Source organism: Gambusia affinis, linkage group LG14 (assembly GCF_019740435.1).
Source record: "Gambusia affinis linkage group LG14, SWU_Gaff_1.0, whole genome shotgun sequence".
In the NCBI taxonomy this organism is placed as follows: Eukaryota; Metazoa; Chordata; class Actinopteri; order Cyprinodontiformes; family Poeciliidae; genus Gambusia; species Gambusia affinis.
The window spans coordinates 5,634,649-5,654,498 of NC_057881.1; the positions used below are offsets into that span (position 1 = coordinate 5,634,649).

At 32.3% G+C, this 19,850-nt stretch overlaps 2 pseudogenes and 4 gene segments (V, D, J or C); 1 reads left to right on the plus strand and 5 right to left on the minus strand.

Moving 5' to 3' along the window:
- Positions 1-712: 712 nt before the first annotated feature.
- Positions 713-1,305, minus strand: LOC122844064 (annotated as a pseudogene).
- A 1,423-nt stretch (positions 1,306-2,728) lies between these two features.
- On the plus strand, positions 2,729-4,460 carry LOC122844065 (the record flags this gene model as incomplete). The annotated part of the segment is given in 2 exon segments: positions 2,729-2,855; positions 3,992-4,460. Coding segments are annotated over 2 exon segments (456 nt in total), but the record flags the coding sequence as incomplete, so codon positions are not given.
- Positions 4,461-5,819: 1,359 nt separating this feature from the next.
- LOC122844066 lies at positions 5,820-6,388 on the minus strand (annotated as a pseudogene).
- Positions 6,389-9,646: 3,258 nt separating this feature from the next.
- Positions 9,647-10,294, minus strand: LOC122844067. The segment is given in 2 exon segments: positions 9,647-9,999; positions 10,092-10,294. Coding segments are annotated over 2 exon segments (402 nt in total).
- Positions 10,295-13,664: 3,370 nt separating this feature from the next.
- Positions 13,665-14,364, minus strand: LOC122844166. The segment is given in 2 exon segments: positions 13,665-14,050; positions 14,204-14,364. Coding segments are annotated over 2 exon segments (357 nt in total).
- Positions 14,365-16,186: 1,822 nt separating this feature from the next.
- LOC122844068 lies at positions 16,187-18,503 on the minus strand. The segment is given in 3 exon segments: positions 16,187-16,509; positions 16,613-16,653; positions 18,335-18,503. Coding segments are annotated over 3 exon segments (375 nt in total).
- Positions 18,504-19,850: the final 1,347 nt, after the last annotated feature.

The window sequence follows — 19,850 nt, forward strand, 5'->3', positions numbered from 1 at the left end:
GCCATTAAATATTATTTTATCATCCATCCAGGGACTCGTAAAACTAGATTTTACTTCATATGTAATGTTTATATAATCCTTGAATATTTGCTAAGAGAATATCTTTAAAAAGCATTAAATCCTGTTTACAACAGATGTAAAATTATGATGTAACATAGTTGGGATGAGTACAAATTTGAGTTACTACAAAGATTATCATGGCTAATTGAATAATTAAAACACTTGAAAAAATATATATATTTTACTGGTGTCAAAGACTAAAGCCTCTAAAGAATTAAAATGACTTTATAGCTTTCTAAAAAGTAGATTTGACTGTTTTTATTTTATTTGAATGCTTTGTGTCAAATAGAGTTGAAGTACTGTACTCACTAGCAGTTAAGCACTTTGTTATGTGAAGAAATTTTAGACAATTTCATGAGTATTATTTTACATTTTTCTTATTTTTTCTAACATGCCACTCTTTCTGCTTCTGATTTAATCTGAAACTAATAAATATAAAATGGTTAGTGGCAAAAAGCAAATGGGTGAATAAAATAATATAGAAAATGTTGTCTATTTTTACACTTTTTACTAAGGTGTCCTGAAAATAAATAATTTGTGATCAATGTTTGTGTTCAGTGAACTGTATCAGTGTCTGATGCAGATCCCAGCTGCAGAATAAAGTTCAGTTTCTGTTCAGTCAGACTGAGGGAGGTTTTTGTACGATGATTTTTCACTGTGTGAACACGTACTGACTGTTGATGTAATTAGCACTCTGACAGTAATAAACTCCTGCATCTTCAGCCTGAACTCCACTGATGGTCAGAGTGAAGTCTAATCCATTTCCTGCTCCACTTCCACTGAATCTGGAGGAGATCCCTGAAAATCTGGATGATGTCCAGTAAATCAGAGCTTTAGGAGCTTCTCCAGGTTTCTGATGGTACCAGGCAAGATAATATGTGGCAGTGAGAGTCTGTGTCTACTGGCCTTACAGTCAATAGTGACAGTCTGACCAAGCTGCACTGATTTGGCTGCTGGTTGAGTCACAACAACATTTTGTCCATCAAATCCTGAGGAGAGAGAAGAAACTCTGGACATGAGATGGTGAAACTCAGCTACACTCCAAATGATTTTCACATGACAGAAAAATGATTTTCCTCACCCTGAGTGAAGCAGAGGAGAGTCCAGATGAGGACGCAGATCAAAGTCATGTTTTTGATGAGGAGGATTTCTGTGTCTTCTGTTGTGATGAAGGACAGCTGTCAGTCATCCAGAGTTCAACTGTCAGGACTATAAACTCTCCCAGAGCGCTGGAGCATGGAGCTGCTGATGCAAAGTAGCTCCGTAACAGAATAAAAAGATATTTAAATATGTTTGCAAAATAAGAACTTCTACATGTCATAATTGAGAGAAATAATTTTTATTGTTTATTTTCAGTCTTGATTTATTTTATCATTAAGCTTTTACTTCAAAACCTTGTCTCTGTTATCAAGTTTGGGTTAATTCTGGTTTCAAAAATACACTTTTGAATTCCAGACATGTTTTTATTGCTGATTTTAACTGAGTCAAATGTTTTCATATTTAGTATGTGGTTGTAATTTTTGGTTTCTGTTTTGTCTTTTCAAACCTGGTCAATGTTGTAAATGAGATCTTAGATCTCAAAAGGGACAGTCAGTATATAAAAAATTATTTTTCAAAATAATAAAAGTAATTAAAGAGTAGAAACGATTACATGTATTTTTGATTTAATTAATTTTTAAATCATTTTTGTTATGTTTTGAATATTTTTTCAAATGGTTGAACTTTATGCAATATACTGTTGAGTTTCAAAGGTTCTATGGTAAAATGACTAAATTTAATTTGTACTGGTGAACATTAATAAAAAGATCCTAACTTTTATGACACAAATAATACAATACATAAAAAGGTAAATCTGTTGGATAACAAGGACAGAAAACCATTTCTGTTTAAATTATTTCAATTTAAAATACTGATTATTTCAACATTTCATTGTGAAATTACTTGAAACAATTTGTCGTCTTAATGCAGCCAAGGTGACGAACGTTTCCCACTGAAACCAGCTGATTTATTATCCACACAGAAAATATCATAATGGAAGATCTTCTGCTCTCAGTCAGGCCCAGTTAGGCACAAACTGGGCCTGACTGTTAGGCATGTTTATTTATACTATAGATATAAATCCATTTCCTGCTCCTGCTAGAATAGCTGAATTTATATCTATTGTGCTTATGACATTGTGTATTTAAATTAATAGCCTGATATCAAAAGCATAAATTAAAGTTTATTTTTTCTTTAACTCTAAATTAATTCAGGTAGTAAGAGATTAGAACATATCTTTAAATCATTTGATCATGTTTTACATGATGAAGTTTTGTACATATATTTATCAGACTGAAACCTGAATGTCAAAGTTCAAAGTTCAATAATGATGTTTCCTCAGAGTATATATGGATGCTACCGTCCTCCTACTCTCTGGAGAAATAGATTCTAAAGGAAACAGTTTTGTGTGGCAACGTTTCTGGTAAAATGTTTCAAAATGTCTGTAATAAAGTTAACATATATTGATAATTTTATGTTTAAAAAAAAAAAAATATATGTGGTAACAGATCGATTTATTAAAACAAAAATATTATGAGGAATAAACAAAAAAATAGTGACTCCTGATGTCAGAATCAATATAATTTATATAGAAAATTTCCAGCTGTGTTTTTCAGGTTGAAACTGTTTATTTAGAGTTTGTTGTGTTCAGAGTCAGAGAGCCGTGTCTCTACAGTCAGAGGTTTTTGTACGACGACTCAACCAGTTTGTATCACTGTGGTACACGTTTGGTGGAGGAACCAGACTGGATATTGGAAGTAAGTTGAATATTTCACATATTTCACTGTTACCTGAGATGTACATTGTTGTTAGTTTTATCAACAAACTAATATAAATGAAGACGTCCATAATTTAAGTTTTTATTAATTTGATTCAGTCAATGATGAAAACTGCAGGTTGTGTCAGTAGTTAGAATCATGGAGAAAAAATTTATTGTTATTTTATATCTGGTAGAAAGATTTTTGTTAATTATGGGAAGGGAGAATATAACTTAATTTTAATTTAGTATTTTAAACCAGAATCAGTTTGTTGTGTTCAGAGTCAGAGAGTCGTGTCTCTACAGTCAAAGGTTTTTGTACAACGACTCAATTAGTTTGTATCACTGTGGTGGACTTTTGGTGGAGGAACCAGACTGGATGTTGGACGTAAGTTTCTGAATATTTAACATTTATTGTGAGATAAATTTTGAGAATGATCATAAAAGGATCATGTGTGATGTTTGGAGCAATTAATTTTTTAACCATTTCTAAGGAATTGTGGACTTCACATTTCTTTGTTACTAATTAAATGAAATAAAACATTTAATAATGCTGAACATGTTATTCTTCAAACAAGTTTTTAATGTTTCTATAAAGTTTCAACAAAAATATTAGGATGAAAATCCCATTAATTAAAAAGTTTCATTAAACTATTTCAAAATGTTTTGTGATGACCTTTAAATTACAATTTTAAAATTGCTGAGAGATAATAAATTATTTTTAAAATTGTATTTATTGTCATTTATGCCCAACAGTTAATCTGCTTTAAGAATTAATATTGACAGTTTTTTGCTTTATTTTATTTATTACTTAAAAAAGTGAAACATTATATACCAAGATAAGTAGTTTTGATTCAGATGTTTTAAAACAATAAAATTTAAGTTTTAATTTTATTTATAATCACAGGGAGGGAAACTAAAGCTCAGTTGATGTTTAATCTTATTTTCCAGTTTAATGTATCTCAGATTATATGAGGACTCTGTGTGCTGATATGCTTGAGTTCACAGTGAAGGGAAGTGAAACAGTGTGTGAATCTTAAAGAAAGTCATTTCTCCCTCAGTAAAGATGGTCCAGTTTCTGCTGTCTGGTTAACAGGTGTGTGGTTCCTGTTCTCTAACCTGATTGGTGTCTCCTAGGTGATACCCGCCCCACCCTGACAGTGCTGCCCCCCTCCAGTGTGGAGCTGCAGCAGCAGCAGGTTACCCTCCTGTGTCTGGCCAACAAGGGCTTCCCCTCAGACTGGACTCTGTCCTGGAAGCTGGACGGCAGCAGCAGCAGCAGCAGCTGGGAGCAGAGCAGGAGCTCCGGGGTGCTGCAGAATGACGGCCTCTACAGCTGGAGCAGCACCCTGAGGCTCCCTGCAGACCAGTGGAGGAAGGTGGGCTCTGTGACCTGTGAGGCCTCCCAGGGCTCCCAGTCTGCAGTCACAGAGACACTGAGGAGAGACCAGTGTTCCCAGTCCTGACCTGACTATCTCAGACTCTGATACTGGCTTTAAACTGTCACTGCTCTCACTCTTTCTCTGCTGATTATTCTCTATTTTCACTGAGTTATGTTTGCTTGTCATGTTGGTCAATGTTCAAATAAAAAATATTTACTCATCAACTTCTGGTTTCCACCTGCTTTTTATTCAGCTTTAAATATTTTAGTTATATTCTACTGTTTTATTTATTTATGTTTTGCTTTTAATCTCTTAAGACAGGATTGAAATCAAATGGACAAATAAAATTTGCGACAATATCATGTTCATTGAAATTTTTTAAATCATATATTGTGCAGTGTTAACAAAGTTCGTAAATTTTTATACAGAATCTTGTAATCACTTGCTGTTTGAAGATCAAAAATAATGTTAGAACATTTAAAATACTTGCAGTTCAAATAAAAGATATTTTTTTCACTCTTGTATTTTGTTCTAATAATAAATCAAGATCATCCCAGAAGTTATAAATCTTATTTTAAGTTTATTGACTCTGATATGTGTCTTAAGATTATCAACACAAGATACAATTAAATGCCTCAAATCATCATTAAATTTGGTTTTATTTGAATACAGTTAATGAGATTTATATAACTCTTGGAAAAAAATATTTGAAAAAACATTACAAAATAAAAATTGTTTAAAGCAGTGCTTTTTGTTTCTTTAATTATTCTTGTGAAATACCACTCAGAATTCTCCATAGATTTGATTATTTTCTGAACTTTATGATGAATAAGCAAACAATCTCTTTTACTTCAACATCTGTTTATTCAAACAGTTAAGGTTTGTTGTTTATGTCAAACTTTTATTCATAACTTGATTTATAAAATATATATATATTATATATATATATATATATATATATATATATATATATACATATATATATATATATATATATATATATATATATATATATATATATATATATATTTTATATATAAATATATAACAATGAGCTGAATCTTTTAAAACAATTCAATTGGCAAAAATCAAATTTGTACTTTCATAAGCTATGGAAAAAAAATATTTAACTACTAACACCAGCAGTCAAAGGTTTTTAAAAATGACTGTTTGGAAGAAAATTATTTGAAAAAAACATTTCAAATTGAAACTCCTACTGTGTTTTATTTTCTTTAATTATTTCTAACCAAATGGCAAAAGAATCATTATTATTAATATTAATCTTTTACTCAGATCCAAATAGATATCAAAATTTTTTATATATTTAAATTTTTAATAATTTTTTATATATATACATATATATATACAAAATATATATATATACAATATATATATATATACTATATATATATATATACATATATATATATATCTATATATATATATATATATATCAATATATATATATATATATATATATATATATATATATATATATATATATATATATATATATCAGTGAAAAAAATGATGAATAAATATTTTTAAAAAATATGATAAAACATATCTTCAGTGTTTTAGTTTCAGTGCAGCTGTTGATCAGATCAGTTTTCAGCTGAGGAGGTTTTGTGACTTCTATCACTGTGTAACGTGAGCTACTACTCTGCTTACAGTAATAAACTCCTGAGTCTTCAGCCTGAACTCCATTGATGGTCAGAGTGAAGTCAGAACCAGATCCACTTCCACTGAACGAGCTGGAACTCCAGAATGAAGGATGTAGCATAAAACAGGAGTTTGGACTTCTGGTTTCTGAAGGTACCAGTTGAAACTACTTGAACTGGTTTACATCTGATGGAGACAGTCTGTCCTGGAGCAACAGACTGAGATCCAGGAGTCTGAGTAACATGATGTCTCCTAATGAACCTGGAAAATGAAAAATAACAAATGGAGAAACTATGTTTGATTAAATGATTCTAAAGATTAAATAATATATCTATAGAACTAATTTTCTTCACAAGTTTCTCAGAGAGTCTCACCTTGAACCAGGAGCCCCAGGATGGTCAGCAGTAGAGTCAGTGACATCATCATTGTGCTGCTGGTGTGTCAGTGGCTCTGAAAGGCCTGGACAGCCACTGATCAACTCTGACCTCTTAACAGCTGGAGCAGAGAGGCAGGACACATATGCAAACACACAGTCAGTCACATGGAGCTGAACTCAGCAGGTTTCCTCCTGAAACATCTATGATAAGAAAGACTAAACTTAATTCTCTTTTTAATCTTTTATCAGATAACACTGAAAATTCTCTATAGATCTAGTACTTTTACATTTTTGTGAACTTTTGATGTGAATAAACAAAACAATCTTTTTATGAACATCTGTTCTTCTATTCTAATATTAATTTATGAGTTCATTTTGCACTTCTCAAACTTTTTATTTATAACTTTTTTTTTCAAAGAAACAATTACAATGCTAGAATAAAAACATTCAATTGGCAAGAATTGAATGGTTTTGAATCAGAATCCAAATTTTATTTTTTGAAAAATTTTTTTTCTTGCTGGCAAATCACTAATGTGTACTTGTCATTTGATAATTGAGAGAAATATTTCATATTTTTCTTTCATATGTGACAACTGTTTACATTTATATTAATTCACAGAAAGAGACTTGAAACATCTCAATTGTGTATTTCTGTCTGTAAAAAAATATCTGGAAGAAACTTTACAAAAATATTGAATAATCTTGGTTTCTACTCATTTGTCAGCAGTATGTTAAAAAACTAAATCAGGATCAAAGAACATTGAGAAACACTGTTAAGCTTTGTGTGTTAAATGTTAAATTTTAAAAAATAATATTTCACTATATGGATTGATAAAGCTTTGTTTTTATTGAAAATCTATACACTGATCTTATTGTTCATTTAATTGCATAGATGTCCTACAAGAGCAGAGGAAATCAGTTAAATAAGAAAAAGAAGACATTTTTAAAAATGTTTGATAAGTAAATAGTCTGACTATTGGATTGGAAATAAGTTATTTTAATTACTGAAAAAAGTGGTCAAACATTACTTACAAATTGTTACAAATTTTATTGTCATAATTGTTTCAGATTGAAAAAATATAATTTTTTAAAATTGAAAAAAATAAATCAACATCTAAATTCACATGAAATTATCATTTTAAAATATAATGTCTTAATATCATAACTGAATGTTTTTTTTGATTAATGGAAATATAATTTCTGCTTAGTTCAGTAACTCATCAGTGTCTGATGCAGATTCAGCTGAACAGTTCAGTTTCTGTTCAGTCAAACTGAGGTTTTTTATGATGATTTTTCACTGTGTGAACACGTCACCACTATGATAACTCACAGTAATAAACTCTGCATCTTCAGCCTGAACTCCACTGATGGTCAGGTGAAGTCTAATCCATTTGCTACTTCCACTGAATCTGGAAGATTCCTGAAATCTGATTGATGTTCTGTAGATCAGAGATGTAGGAATTCTATTCTGATGGTACACAATAATACTGTACAGAATAGAACTACTTTCTACTGGTTGTCAATAGTGACAGTCTGACAAGCTGTTTGATTTGGCTGCTGGTTGAGTCACTACAATTTTGTCCATCAGATCCTGAGGAAAAAAAACTGGACATGAGATGATGAAACTCAGCTAATCAAATGATTTTCACATGACAGAAAATGATTTTTTCTGTGAAGCAGAAAGTCCAGATGACAGATCAAAGTCATGTTTTGATGAAGGATTTCTGTGTCTTCTGTTGTGATGAAACAGCTGTCAGTCATCAATTCAATACACTCTCCCAGAGCGCTGGAGCATGGAGCTGCTGATGCAAATCACTTTATTTAAGATTTGAATGGAATCCTTTAGATTGTGTTCTTTATACTTTATTCTAAAGTTTTTGCTTCACAATATGTCTCTGCTAGATTTGGGTTCATTCTGGTCTCAAAAATATACTTTTCAAATCCAGACATGTTTTTTATTGCTGATTTAACTGAGTCGAATTTTTTAATATTTAGTATCTACTCATCAATTTTGTTTTCTGTTTTGTCATTTCAAACCTGTTCTACATTGTGAGATTGAGATTTTAGATCTCAAAAAGGACAATCTGTAAGAAATGTTTTGTATCAATAAAATTACATTTAGAGAGGAGAAAATATTGCATGTATTTTTGTTTTAATTTATATTATAGTCATTTTGTAGTAGGTTTTGAATGTTTTGTAAAATGATTACATTTTATTCAATATACTATTCAGTTTCACAGGTTCTACAGCAAAACTAAATTTAAATCAAACTGGTGAACTTTAGAAACAAGATCCTAACTTTTAAGTTTTTAAATATGATTGGCACAAAAAGTACAATAAATAAAACAAAATAAATCTGTTGGATAGAGCAGATAACCATTTATGTTCAAATTATTTCAATTTCAAAGACTCATTAAACATTTCATTGTGAAATTGCTTGAAACAATTTGTCGTCTTAATGCAGCCAAGGTGACAAACGTTTCCCACTGAAACCAGCTGATTTATAATCCACACATAGAAAATATCATAATGGAAGATCTTTTGTTCTCAGTCAGGACCAGTTAGGCCCAAATGTGCTCAGTTGTATATGATAGCTGAATTTAGATCTATTCTATGTCTTACATTCTTGTGAACATTATATATTTAAATTAATATTAACCTGATACCAAAAACAAAAATTTAAGTTTCTTTCTCTAAATCTAAATGAATTCATGGAGTAAGAGATTAGAAAATATCTTCTAATCATTCAGTCATATTTTACGTGATGAAGTATGAAGGTATCATCATGAAGAATTTAAAGTTCAATAATGATGTTTCCTATATGCATGGATGCTACAGTCCCCCTACTCTTAGGAGAAATAGAGTCAAAAGGAAACAGTCTTATGTGGCAAAAGTTTCTAAATGTCTGCAATAAAGTTAACATATTTTCATATGGATTATGTCTCCACTAGGTTATTTTATTTAATTTTTTTTATTTTTTTGCTCACATCTCTCTCTGAAAAAGTGTTAAAATATGTGTGTTTTTGTGGTGGAACATTCCTTTGTAAGCACTCAGTTACATGAAGAAATTTTAAATAATGAATATTGTTTTAAATATTTTGTATTTTTTCTAGCATGCTATTCTTTCTGCTTCTGATTTAATCTGAAACTAATAAATATAAAATAGTTAGTGACAAAATCAAATGGGTGAATAAAGAAATATAGAAAATATTGGCTATTTTTTTCCTTAGAGCTTGACTTTTAGCAAAGTGGATTGAAATTAAATATTGTGATCAACGTTTGTATTCAGTGAACTGTATCACACTCCAGCTGCAGAACAAATGTTCAGTTTCTGTTCAGTCAGACTGAGGGAGGTTTTTGTACGATGATTTTTCACTGTGTGAACACCCACTGATAGTTGGGGTAATGAGCACTTTGATAGTAATAAACTCCTGCATCTTCAGCCTGAACTCCACTGATGGTCAGAGTGAAGTCTAATCCATTTCCTGCTCCACTTCCACTGAATCTGGAGGAGATTCCTGAAAATCTGGTTGATGTGTAGTAGATCAGAGCTTTATGAGTTTCTCCAGGTTTCTGGTGGTACCAGGACAGACAGACCTGTCCATAGCCTTGGCAGTGAGATGTTGAAAGAGCCTGACTGGCCTTACAGTCAATAGTGACAGTCTGACCAAGCTGCACTGATTTGGCTGCTGGTTGAGTCACAACAACATTTTGTCCATCAGATCCTGAGGAGAGAGAAGAAACTCTGGACATGAGATGGTGAAACTCAGCTACACTCCAAATGATTTTCACATGACAGAAAAATGATTTTCCTCACCCTGAGTGAAGCAGAGGAGAGTCCAGATGAGGACGCAGATCAAAGTCATGTTTTTGATGAGGAGGATTTCTGTGTCTTCTGTTGTGATGAAGGACAGCTGTCAGTCATCCAGAGTTCAACTGTCAGGACTATAAACTCTCCCAGAGCGCTGGAGCATGGAGCTGCTGATGCAAATCACTTTATTTAAGATTTGAATGGAATCCTTTAGATTGTGTTCTTTATACTTTATTCTAAAGTTTTTGCTTCACAATATGTCTCTGCTATCAGATTTGGGTTCATTCTGGTCTCAAAAATATACTTTTCAAATCCAGACATGTTTTTTTATTGCTGATTTAACTATCAATATTTAGTATCTACTCATCAATTTTGTTTTCTGTTTGTCATTTCAAACCTGTTCTACATTGTGAGATTGAGATTTTAGATCTCAAAAGGACAATCTGTAATGTTTTTCAATAAAATTACATTTAGAGAGGAGAAAATATTGCATGTATTTTTGTTTTAATTTATATTATAGTCATTTTGTAGTAGGTTTTGAATGTTTTGTAAAATGATTACATTTTATTCAATATACTATTCAGTTTCACAGGTTCTACAGCAAAACTAAATTTAAATCAAACTGGTGAACTTTAGAAACAAGATCCTAACTTTTAAGTTTTTAAATATGATTGGCACAAAAAGTACAATAAATAAAACAAAATAAATCTGTTGGATAGAGCAGATAACCATTTATGTTCAAATTATTTCAATTTCAAGACTCATTAAACATTTCATTGTGAAATTGCTTGAAACAATTTGTCGTCTTAATGCAGCCAAGGTGACAAACGTTTACTGAAACCAGCTGATTTATAATCCACATAGAAAATATCATAATGGAAGATCTTTTGTTCTCAGTCAGGACCAGTTAGGCCCAAATCTCAGTTGTATATGATAGCTGAATTTAGATCTATTCTGTCTTACATTCTTGTGAACATTATATATTTAAATTAATATAACCTGATACCAAAAACAAAATTTAAGTTTCTTTCTCTAAATCTAAATGAATTCATGGAGTAAGAGATTAGAAAATATCTTCTAATCATTCAGTCATATTTTACGTGATGAAGTATGAAGGTATCATCATGAAGAATTTAAAGTTCAATAATGATGTTTTATATATGGATGCTACAGTTTCTTAGGAGAAATAGAGTCAAACAAGGAAACAGTCTTATGTGGCAAAAGTTTCTAAATGTCTGCAATAAAGTTAACATATTTTCATATGGATTATGTCTCCACTAGGTTATTTATTTGTTTTTTATTTTTTGCTCACATCTCTCTCTGAAAAGTGTTAAAATATGTGTTTTGTGGTGGAACATTCCTTTGTAAGCACTCAGTTTGAGAAATTTTAAATAATGAATATTGTTTTAAAATTTTGTATTTTTCTAATGCTATTCTTTCTGCTTCTGATTTAATCTGAAACTAATAAATATAAAATAGTTATGACAAATCAAATGGGTGAATAAAGAAATATAGAAAATATTGCTATTTTTCCTTAGAGGACTTTTAGCAAAGTGGATTGAAATTAAATATTGTGATCACGTTTGTATTCAGTGAACTGTATCATCAGCTGCAGAACAAATGTTCAGTTTCTGTTCAGTCAGACTGAGGGAGGTTTTTGTATGATTTTTCACTGTGTGAACACCCTGATAGTTGAGGTAATGAGCACTTTGATAGTAATAAACTCCTGCATCTTCAGCCTGAACTCCACTGATGGTCAGAGTGAAGTCTAATCCATTTCCTGCTCCACTTCCACTGAATCTGGAGGAGATTCCTGAAAATCTGGTTGATGTGTAGTAGATCAGAGCTTTATGAGTTTCTCCAGGTTTCTGGTGGTACCAGGACAGACAGACCTGTCCATGCCTTACAGTGAGATGTTGAAAAATGACTGGCCTTACAGTCAATAGTGACAGTCTGACCAAGCTGCACTGATTTGGCTGCTGGTTGAGTCAACATTTTGTCCATCAGATCCTGAGAGAGAGAAGAAACTCTGGACATGAGATGGTGAAACTCAGCTACACTCCAAATGATTTTCACATGACAGAAAAATGATTTTCCTCATGAGTGAAGCAGAGGAGAGTCAGATGACAGATCAAAGTCATGTTTTTGATGAGGAGGATTTCTGTGTCTTCTGTGATGAAGGACAGCTGTCAGTCATCCAGAGTTCAACTGTCAGGACTATAAACTCTCCCAGAGCGCTGGAGCATGGAGCTGCTGATGCAAATCACTTTATTTAAGATTTGAATGGAATCCTTTAGATTGTATTCTTTAAATTGATATTTTATTAAAAGTTTTTGTTGATAAACTTGCTGATCAGATTTGCTCAAGGTCAAAATATAGCAATCAGTAAAGCTGTGATAAACAGCATCCATGGCGTTTTTACAGAGCTGATTTTCATATGCTCAGCATAATTCATCCCTGTAACAGTGCTGATGGCGTTTTAGCATGGAATGCTCATCAAGCCCATAAACAAAGTTTGCGATGATGTACTAGAGAGAAGATTTAAATCATATTGTCATTAAACTTTTCTAATGGTTTCCCTTTGTCTGTCTGAGTCTCTACAGATTGAAATCATATTATAAAGTTTTTTCTTCATGAAGAAGATCTGCAATTAGATTTGTATTAATTCTTAATATTCTGATTATTCTCTATTTTCACTGAGTCATGTTTGCTTGTCATGTTGGTCAATGTTCAGATAATAAATATTTACTCATCAACCTCTGGTTTCCACCTCCTTTTTTATATATTTCAAAGTTAGTTTGAATTCAGTGTTTATATGTCAAAACTATCATATCTTTTATCATCCAACCAGAGATTGGAGTTTACTATTGTTGGGTCATATAAGATTTTGAAGCCATTATTGCACATTTTTATATTTAAAACATAAAACTATTTTGTAACTCAATGTTTTAAAAACATGACGTCACAAATTGTTCATGTTTTTCAATTGCTGTCTTTATAAATTGTTGCTGTTTCAAAAAAAGAAGTCAGAGTTTGATTTATGACAGATTATTATGGCTATTTAAAATAATTACGGTAGGTCATTTGACAAAAAAAAATAGTTTTTTTTGTATTGTGGCTCCAAAGCTCAGGTCTCAAATAGTTCATTTGCAGTTTTTATGAGGTACAAAACACTATGAAATCAATTATTTTATATAATATTCTAATATGAAATTACTTATTCATTGATGCAAAAGTTCTAAAAGTTGCAGGACAGCAGACTTCTAGGACTGGAGTTTGACACCTCTGCTCCAAAGGGTCTGAACAGACAAAAAGTTACATCATTGTAGTGTTTCACATTGTTTATCTCTAAACACAAGTAGAGTTAAAGAAATGTTCCTGCTCACTCTTAAGAGCTTGGTTACATGAACAATTTCTAATTATTACATGAATTTTGTTTGATCTTTTTATTTGATCAGTCTAAATTCATCATTCTATATGATTTAGACAGGATTTAAAAACAAAGGAAAACTAATGGCATATAAAACAAAAAACAAGAAGAAGAATTCTATGTGATTAAGAATTGAACATTTCTGAAAACATTTACTGTTTTAGTTTCAGTGCATCTGTTGATCAGACCATTTCCTCTCCAGCTGAGGGAGGTTTTTGTACGACGTTCTATCACTGTGTGAACGGTGTTTCATAACCCTGCTGACAGTAATAAACTCCTGAATCTTCAGCCTGAACTCCACTGATGGTCAGAGTGAAGTCAGAACCAGATCCACTTCCACTGAAACGAGCTGGAACTCCAGAATGAAGAGTTGCTCTTTGTATAATGAGCTTTGGGGCCTCTCCAGGTTTCTGATGGTACCAGAAAAGCCAGTCACCTACACCTGTACTAGTTTTACATTTTAGTGAGACAGTCTGTCCTGGAGCAACAGACTGAGATCCAGGATTCTGAGTCAGGATGATGTCTCCTAATGAACCTGGAAAATATGAAAAATAAGAAATGAGAGAAACTATGTTTGATTACAAATGACTGTTAAAAGATTTTGGTCATAACACCAAAAAAGGTTAAAAAATATATCTTTATAGAACTAATTTCTTCTTCAGTCTAAGTTTCCAGCAGAGAGTCTCACCCTGAACCAGGAGCCCCAGGATGGTCAGCAGTAGAGTCAGTGACATCATCATTGTGCTGCTGGTGTGTCAGTGGCTCTGAAAGGCCTGGACAGCCACTGATCAACTCTGACCTCTTAACAGCTGGAGCAGAGAGGCAGGACACATATGCAAACACACATTCAGAATGTATTTGTATGCAAATACTGAATGTAGTTCAGTATTCAGTCACATGGAGCTCAGCTCATCATTCTGTGACGTTTCCAGATCAAAGCTGAAAGATTTACATTTGGAAAACTAAGCAATGAGCTTAAACAAGGAGGTTCCACTTTTCAGAGAATTTATACGGGATGCAAGACTTTTCAATCCATTCTCACTTTCTTTTTTTTATATTTTATGGAACAATGATAAAGTTCCTGCATGTCTAGATCATAACCATAATCTCTGTTTTCGATCAGAATAGTACTAGTTTGATGAAAATAATACAAATATAACTTCAGGGATTAAAAAATGCTTTCAAAGAGAATGGTGGCCAAACTTTGGACGAAAAGTTAAACACTTTAGAAAATAAGTTATTAACTCATGTCATTCTGTGATAAAAGTATGATGTTTGTTTTTTGGACTGATCATTTGCTCAACCTGAACAGTCCAAAGATTCTACATCCGTTAACATTTTATTCACAGAAATCTAACAAAACCTAGGCAAATTTGTAATAAAAGTTACAATTTACACCTATGTTAAATTACACCTATATAAGAAACAATCAAAAGAGACAAATAAAATAAAAACAAAGATTGAGTTAAATTATGAATATTTAGCAATAGCATAACAACTCTTGTTGACAAAGCAAATGAAATGTGGTAACTGTTCCCATATTATTTGGACTAAAATATCCATGACATCCACAGAAATTATGAATATTATGAGTAAGTTCAGTATTTACCATGAGACAAATGATGACTGATGTCATCAAATGACTGATGTGTGTCTGTAATATGTCTGTCCTGTTTGAGATTTTTACAGATGAGCAGAAATGTATTTTTACTAACATGTTTATTTTGGGGCTGAAATGATCAAGTATGATAAGATGGTAAGAGATTAAAGAGTCTCAGTTTGAAGTGGTGTGCTTTACATTTTGTCTTTTTTCTTTTGTTTTTACCACAGTTAACGGTAACACTTTATTTGACGGGTAGTGAATAAGACTGTCATGACACCATTATTAACATGACATAACACCTGTCATGAACATGATTAAGTCTTCATGTATATTTATGACTGTTGTCATAAAGTGTCATTCAATAAATTATGACACCTTTAATACAAAGTTGACATTTAAAATGTCTTCATTATGACAAGTTGACATTAACCTAAAGATTATGATCTGATAAATTTGTTACAAAAGTATTACTGATTAAACTGTAGCTTTAATAACATAAAGCTACAGTTTAATCAGTAATACTTTTATAACAAATTTATGTCAGATCATGATTTCTTGGTCAATGTCAAGTTGTCATAACAAAAATATTTTTAATAATGTTAACTTTGTATTAAAAGTTAACTTTATTCAAATGACGTTCAAGTCAACATGAAGACTTGTGACAGAAAACAAATACAAAAAGATAAATCATAGTTTTCCTGCTGTTGCTGGTTTATCGTTTTAAATATGATGTTAAAGTATAATGAAGAAAATAGGCAAACATGTGAAAACCTTTACTGTTTGTCCATTATTAGTTTGACTCTGAGATTCATGAATTGTTTGCAAGTATTAATGAAAGTGAATCTTTTGTTGAATTTGAATACTGCAATGTTCAAAGAATCTACATCATTAGAAAAGTGTTAGAGATTACATAAATTTGAAATTTCATGAGGCCAAAGTTTGATTCCCATTAATCATCATGTTTTTGTGCCTCTGACGAAGTGTACCAGCTTCAGCAGCTGCTGGAAGCTGCAGTAACCACTTTAGTTTCAGTTCAGAGACCTAGGAAGGTTTTTGTATGACTGTTTTTCACTGTGTGAAGAAGTCGTGAGTGCTTGATGGGAACTCTCCATTACAGTAGTAAACTGCAGCATCTTCAGCCTGAACTCCACTGATGGTCAGAGTGAAGTCAGAGTTTGAGCCACTGCCTGTGAAACGACTTGGAGTCCCTGATGCTCGAGTGCTAGTGGAGTACAGCAGCAGCTTAGGAACCTCTCCACCTTTCTGCTGGTACCAGTCTAAACGGTTGGAGCTATAAACATTGTGACTGGTCTTACAGCTGATGGTGACAGATCGTCCCAAGGAAGAGCTCACTGCTGCAGGCTGAGTCACTGTAGGTTGGATTTTGGATTCTAATACAAAAACACAACATTAAACACCTTTGTGAACTTGCCAAGCAATTTTCAGAGGGACAGATGTTCATAGAGGAGAGGAGTTGGATTCTCTGGACTTTACCTGTGAAGCAGCAGCAGAGGAGAGTCCAGATGAGGACGCAGATCAAAGTCATGTTTTTGATGAGGAGGATTTCTGTGTCTTCAGTTGTGATGAAGGACAGCTGTCAGTCATCCAGAGTTCAACTGTCAGGACTATAAACTCTCCCAGAGCGCTGGAGCATGGAGCTGCTGATGCAAAGTGACTCTCTCTGACAAAATAAGATATTTAAATATGCTTGCAAAATATATATCTTCATGAGCGTTTTATCGTGGTTTATCAGAAAAATAATCTTTACGCTAGAAGATTTTGTTTGTCCTATTCAAACTAGTTTCCCAAGTGTTTGCTGTTTCTCCAACTTCTCATGCTTTAATTTGGAACTTGATTGATGATGATCACATTAAGCTGGAATCTTTTCAGAATCATTCAGTTGGTAAAGAAACCAATTTTTTTTACCTTTTGAAAAAGTTTTTTGCTGTTGACAGACCGCACTGATGTCATGTACTTCTGGTCATTTGATAATTCTTAGAAAATCCTTTCATACCTTTCTTTTATTCATATCTGACAACTGTTTGTCTCAATTTCCTAATTTGGAGAACAAGAAATGTCATCCACATCTCAGCTTGTTGTATTTCTGTCTGTGGAAAATATCTGGAAGAAACTTTACAACCAAATATTGAATAATGTTGGTTCAAGTCATCTGTCAGCAGTATGTTCCATGTTATCGAAACTAAATGCAGGATCAAGCTTTAATAATAATTAGACATGAATTATTTTTCCAATAGTAATGGCAGACTTATTAAATTATTCTAACCAGGACTAACAATAATAAAGTACCTCCTGGATTGTTTTTCCTGTCTGCTTATGAGAATAAATCCTGTAAGGTGTTTAACAAAGATTAAAATACGTTTTGGTGTTATTACCAATGGTTTTCCTTGACTTTATATATGATTGTTTAAAAATGAAACATGGAAAATATTTTGTAACATTTCTAAAATCAAAGTTACTTCAACCTTCCTCAAGATTTAGAATATAAAAGCTTTTTTTTCTAATCGGAAAAATAAAGTCAAACATCTAAAATCATTATGAAATAGTATCATGTTAAAATATAATGTCTTAATATCATAACTGAATGTTTTCTTGTGTTTAATGGAAACATAATTTCTGGCCTGATGTGTGTTCAGTGAACTGTATCAGTGTCTGATGCAGATTCCAGCTGCAGAACAAAGTTCAGTTTCTGTTCAGTCAGACTGAGGGAGGTTTTTGTACAATGATTTTTCACTGTGTGAACACCCACTGACTGTTGATGTGATGAGCACTTTGACAGTAATAAACTCCTGCATCTTCAGCCTGAACTCCACTGATGGTCAGAGTGAAGTCTAATAAATTTCCTGCTCCACTTCCACTGAATCTGGAGGAGATTCCTGAAAATCTGGATGATGTTACATAGATCAGAGCTTTAGGAGCTTCTCCGGGTTTCTGATGGTACCAGGACAGGCAGGGAGGGCTACAACCTGTTAATTTAACACTGGCCTTGCAGTCAATAGTGACAGTCTGACCAAGCTGCACTGATTTGGCTGCTGGTTGAGTCACAACAATATTTTGTCCATCAGATCCTGAGGAGAGAGAAGAAACTCTGGACATGAGATGGTGAAACTCAGCTACACTCCAAACGATTTTCACATGACAGAAAAATGATTTTCCTCACCCTGAGTGAAGCAGAGGAGAGTCCAGATGAGGATGCAGATCAAAGTCATGTTTTTGATGAGGAGGATTTCTGTGTCTTCTGTTGTGATGAAGGACAGCTGTCAGTCATCCAGAGTTCAACTGTCAGGACTATAAACTCTCCCAGAGCGCTGGAGCATGGAGCTGCTGATGCAAATCACTTTATTTAAGATTTGAATGGAATCCTTTAGATTGTTTTCTTTAATTTGATATGTTATTCTAAAGTTTTTGCTTCATGAATATGTCTGTGCTATCAGATTTGGATTAGTTCTTGTCTCAAAATCACACCTTTAAAATCCAGACATGTTTTTATTGCTGATTTAACTGAGTCGAATTTTTTAATATTTAGTATCTGCTCTTCAATTTTGTTTTCTGTTTTGTCATTTCAAACCTGTTCTACACTGTAAATGTAAATGAGAGTTTAGATCTCAAAAAGGACAATCTGCAAAATAAATGTTTTGTATTAATAAAATTACATTTAGAGAGGAGAAAATATTGCATATATTTTTGTTTTAATTTATATTATAGTCATTTTTAGTAGGTTTTGATTGTTTGGTAAAATAGTTACATTTTATTCATTATACTATTGAGTTTCACAGGTTCTACAGCAAAAAAAATAGGAATAAGATCCTAACTTTTAAGTTTTTAAATATGATTGGCACAAAAAGTACAATAAATAAGAACAAAATAAATCTGTTGGATAGAGCTGATAACCATTTATGTTCAAATTATTTTGATTTAAAATACTGATTATTTAAACATTTCATTGTGAAATTGCTTCTTAATGCAGCCAAGGTGACAAACGTTTCCCACTGAAACCAGCTGATTTATAATCCATACATAGAAAATATCATAATGGAAGATCTTTTGTTCTCAGTCAGGAACAGTTAGGCCCAAATGTGCTCAGTTGTATATATGTTAGCTGAATTTATATCTATTGCATGTTCTACATTCCAGTGAACATTGTGTATTTACATTAATATCCTGATATCAAAAACATAAATTAAAGTTCTTTTTTTCTCTAAATCTAAATGAATTCAGGAAGTAAGAGATTAGAAAATATCTTCTAATCATTCAATCATGTTTTATGTGATGAAGTATGAAGGTTTCATCATGAAGAATTATTTTATATATATTTTAATTCGTTAGACTGAAACCTGGATGTCAAAGTTCAAAGTTCAATAATGATGTTTCCTCAGAGTATATATGGATGCTATCGTCCTCCTACTCTCAGGAGAAATAGAGTTGAAAGGAAACATTCTTGTGTGGCAACGTTTCTGGTAAAATGTTGCAAAATGTCTGCAAAAAAGTTAAAAAAACAAAATATTGAAAAATAAAAAAATATATATAAAAAATATTAAGTTATAAAAAACTAAATTATTTATGAGGAAAAAACCAAAATTAGTGACAGTTGATGTCAGAAACAATATTATTAAAGAAAATTTCCAGCTGTGTTTTTCAGGTTAAACTGTTTATTTAGAGTTTGTTGTGTTCAGAGTCAGAGAGCCGTGTCTCTACAGTCAGAGGTTTTTGTACG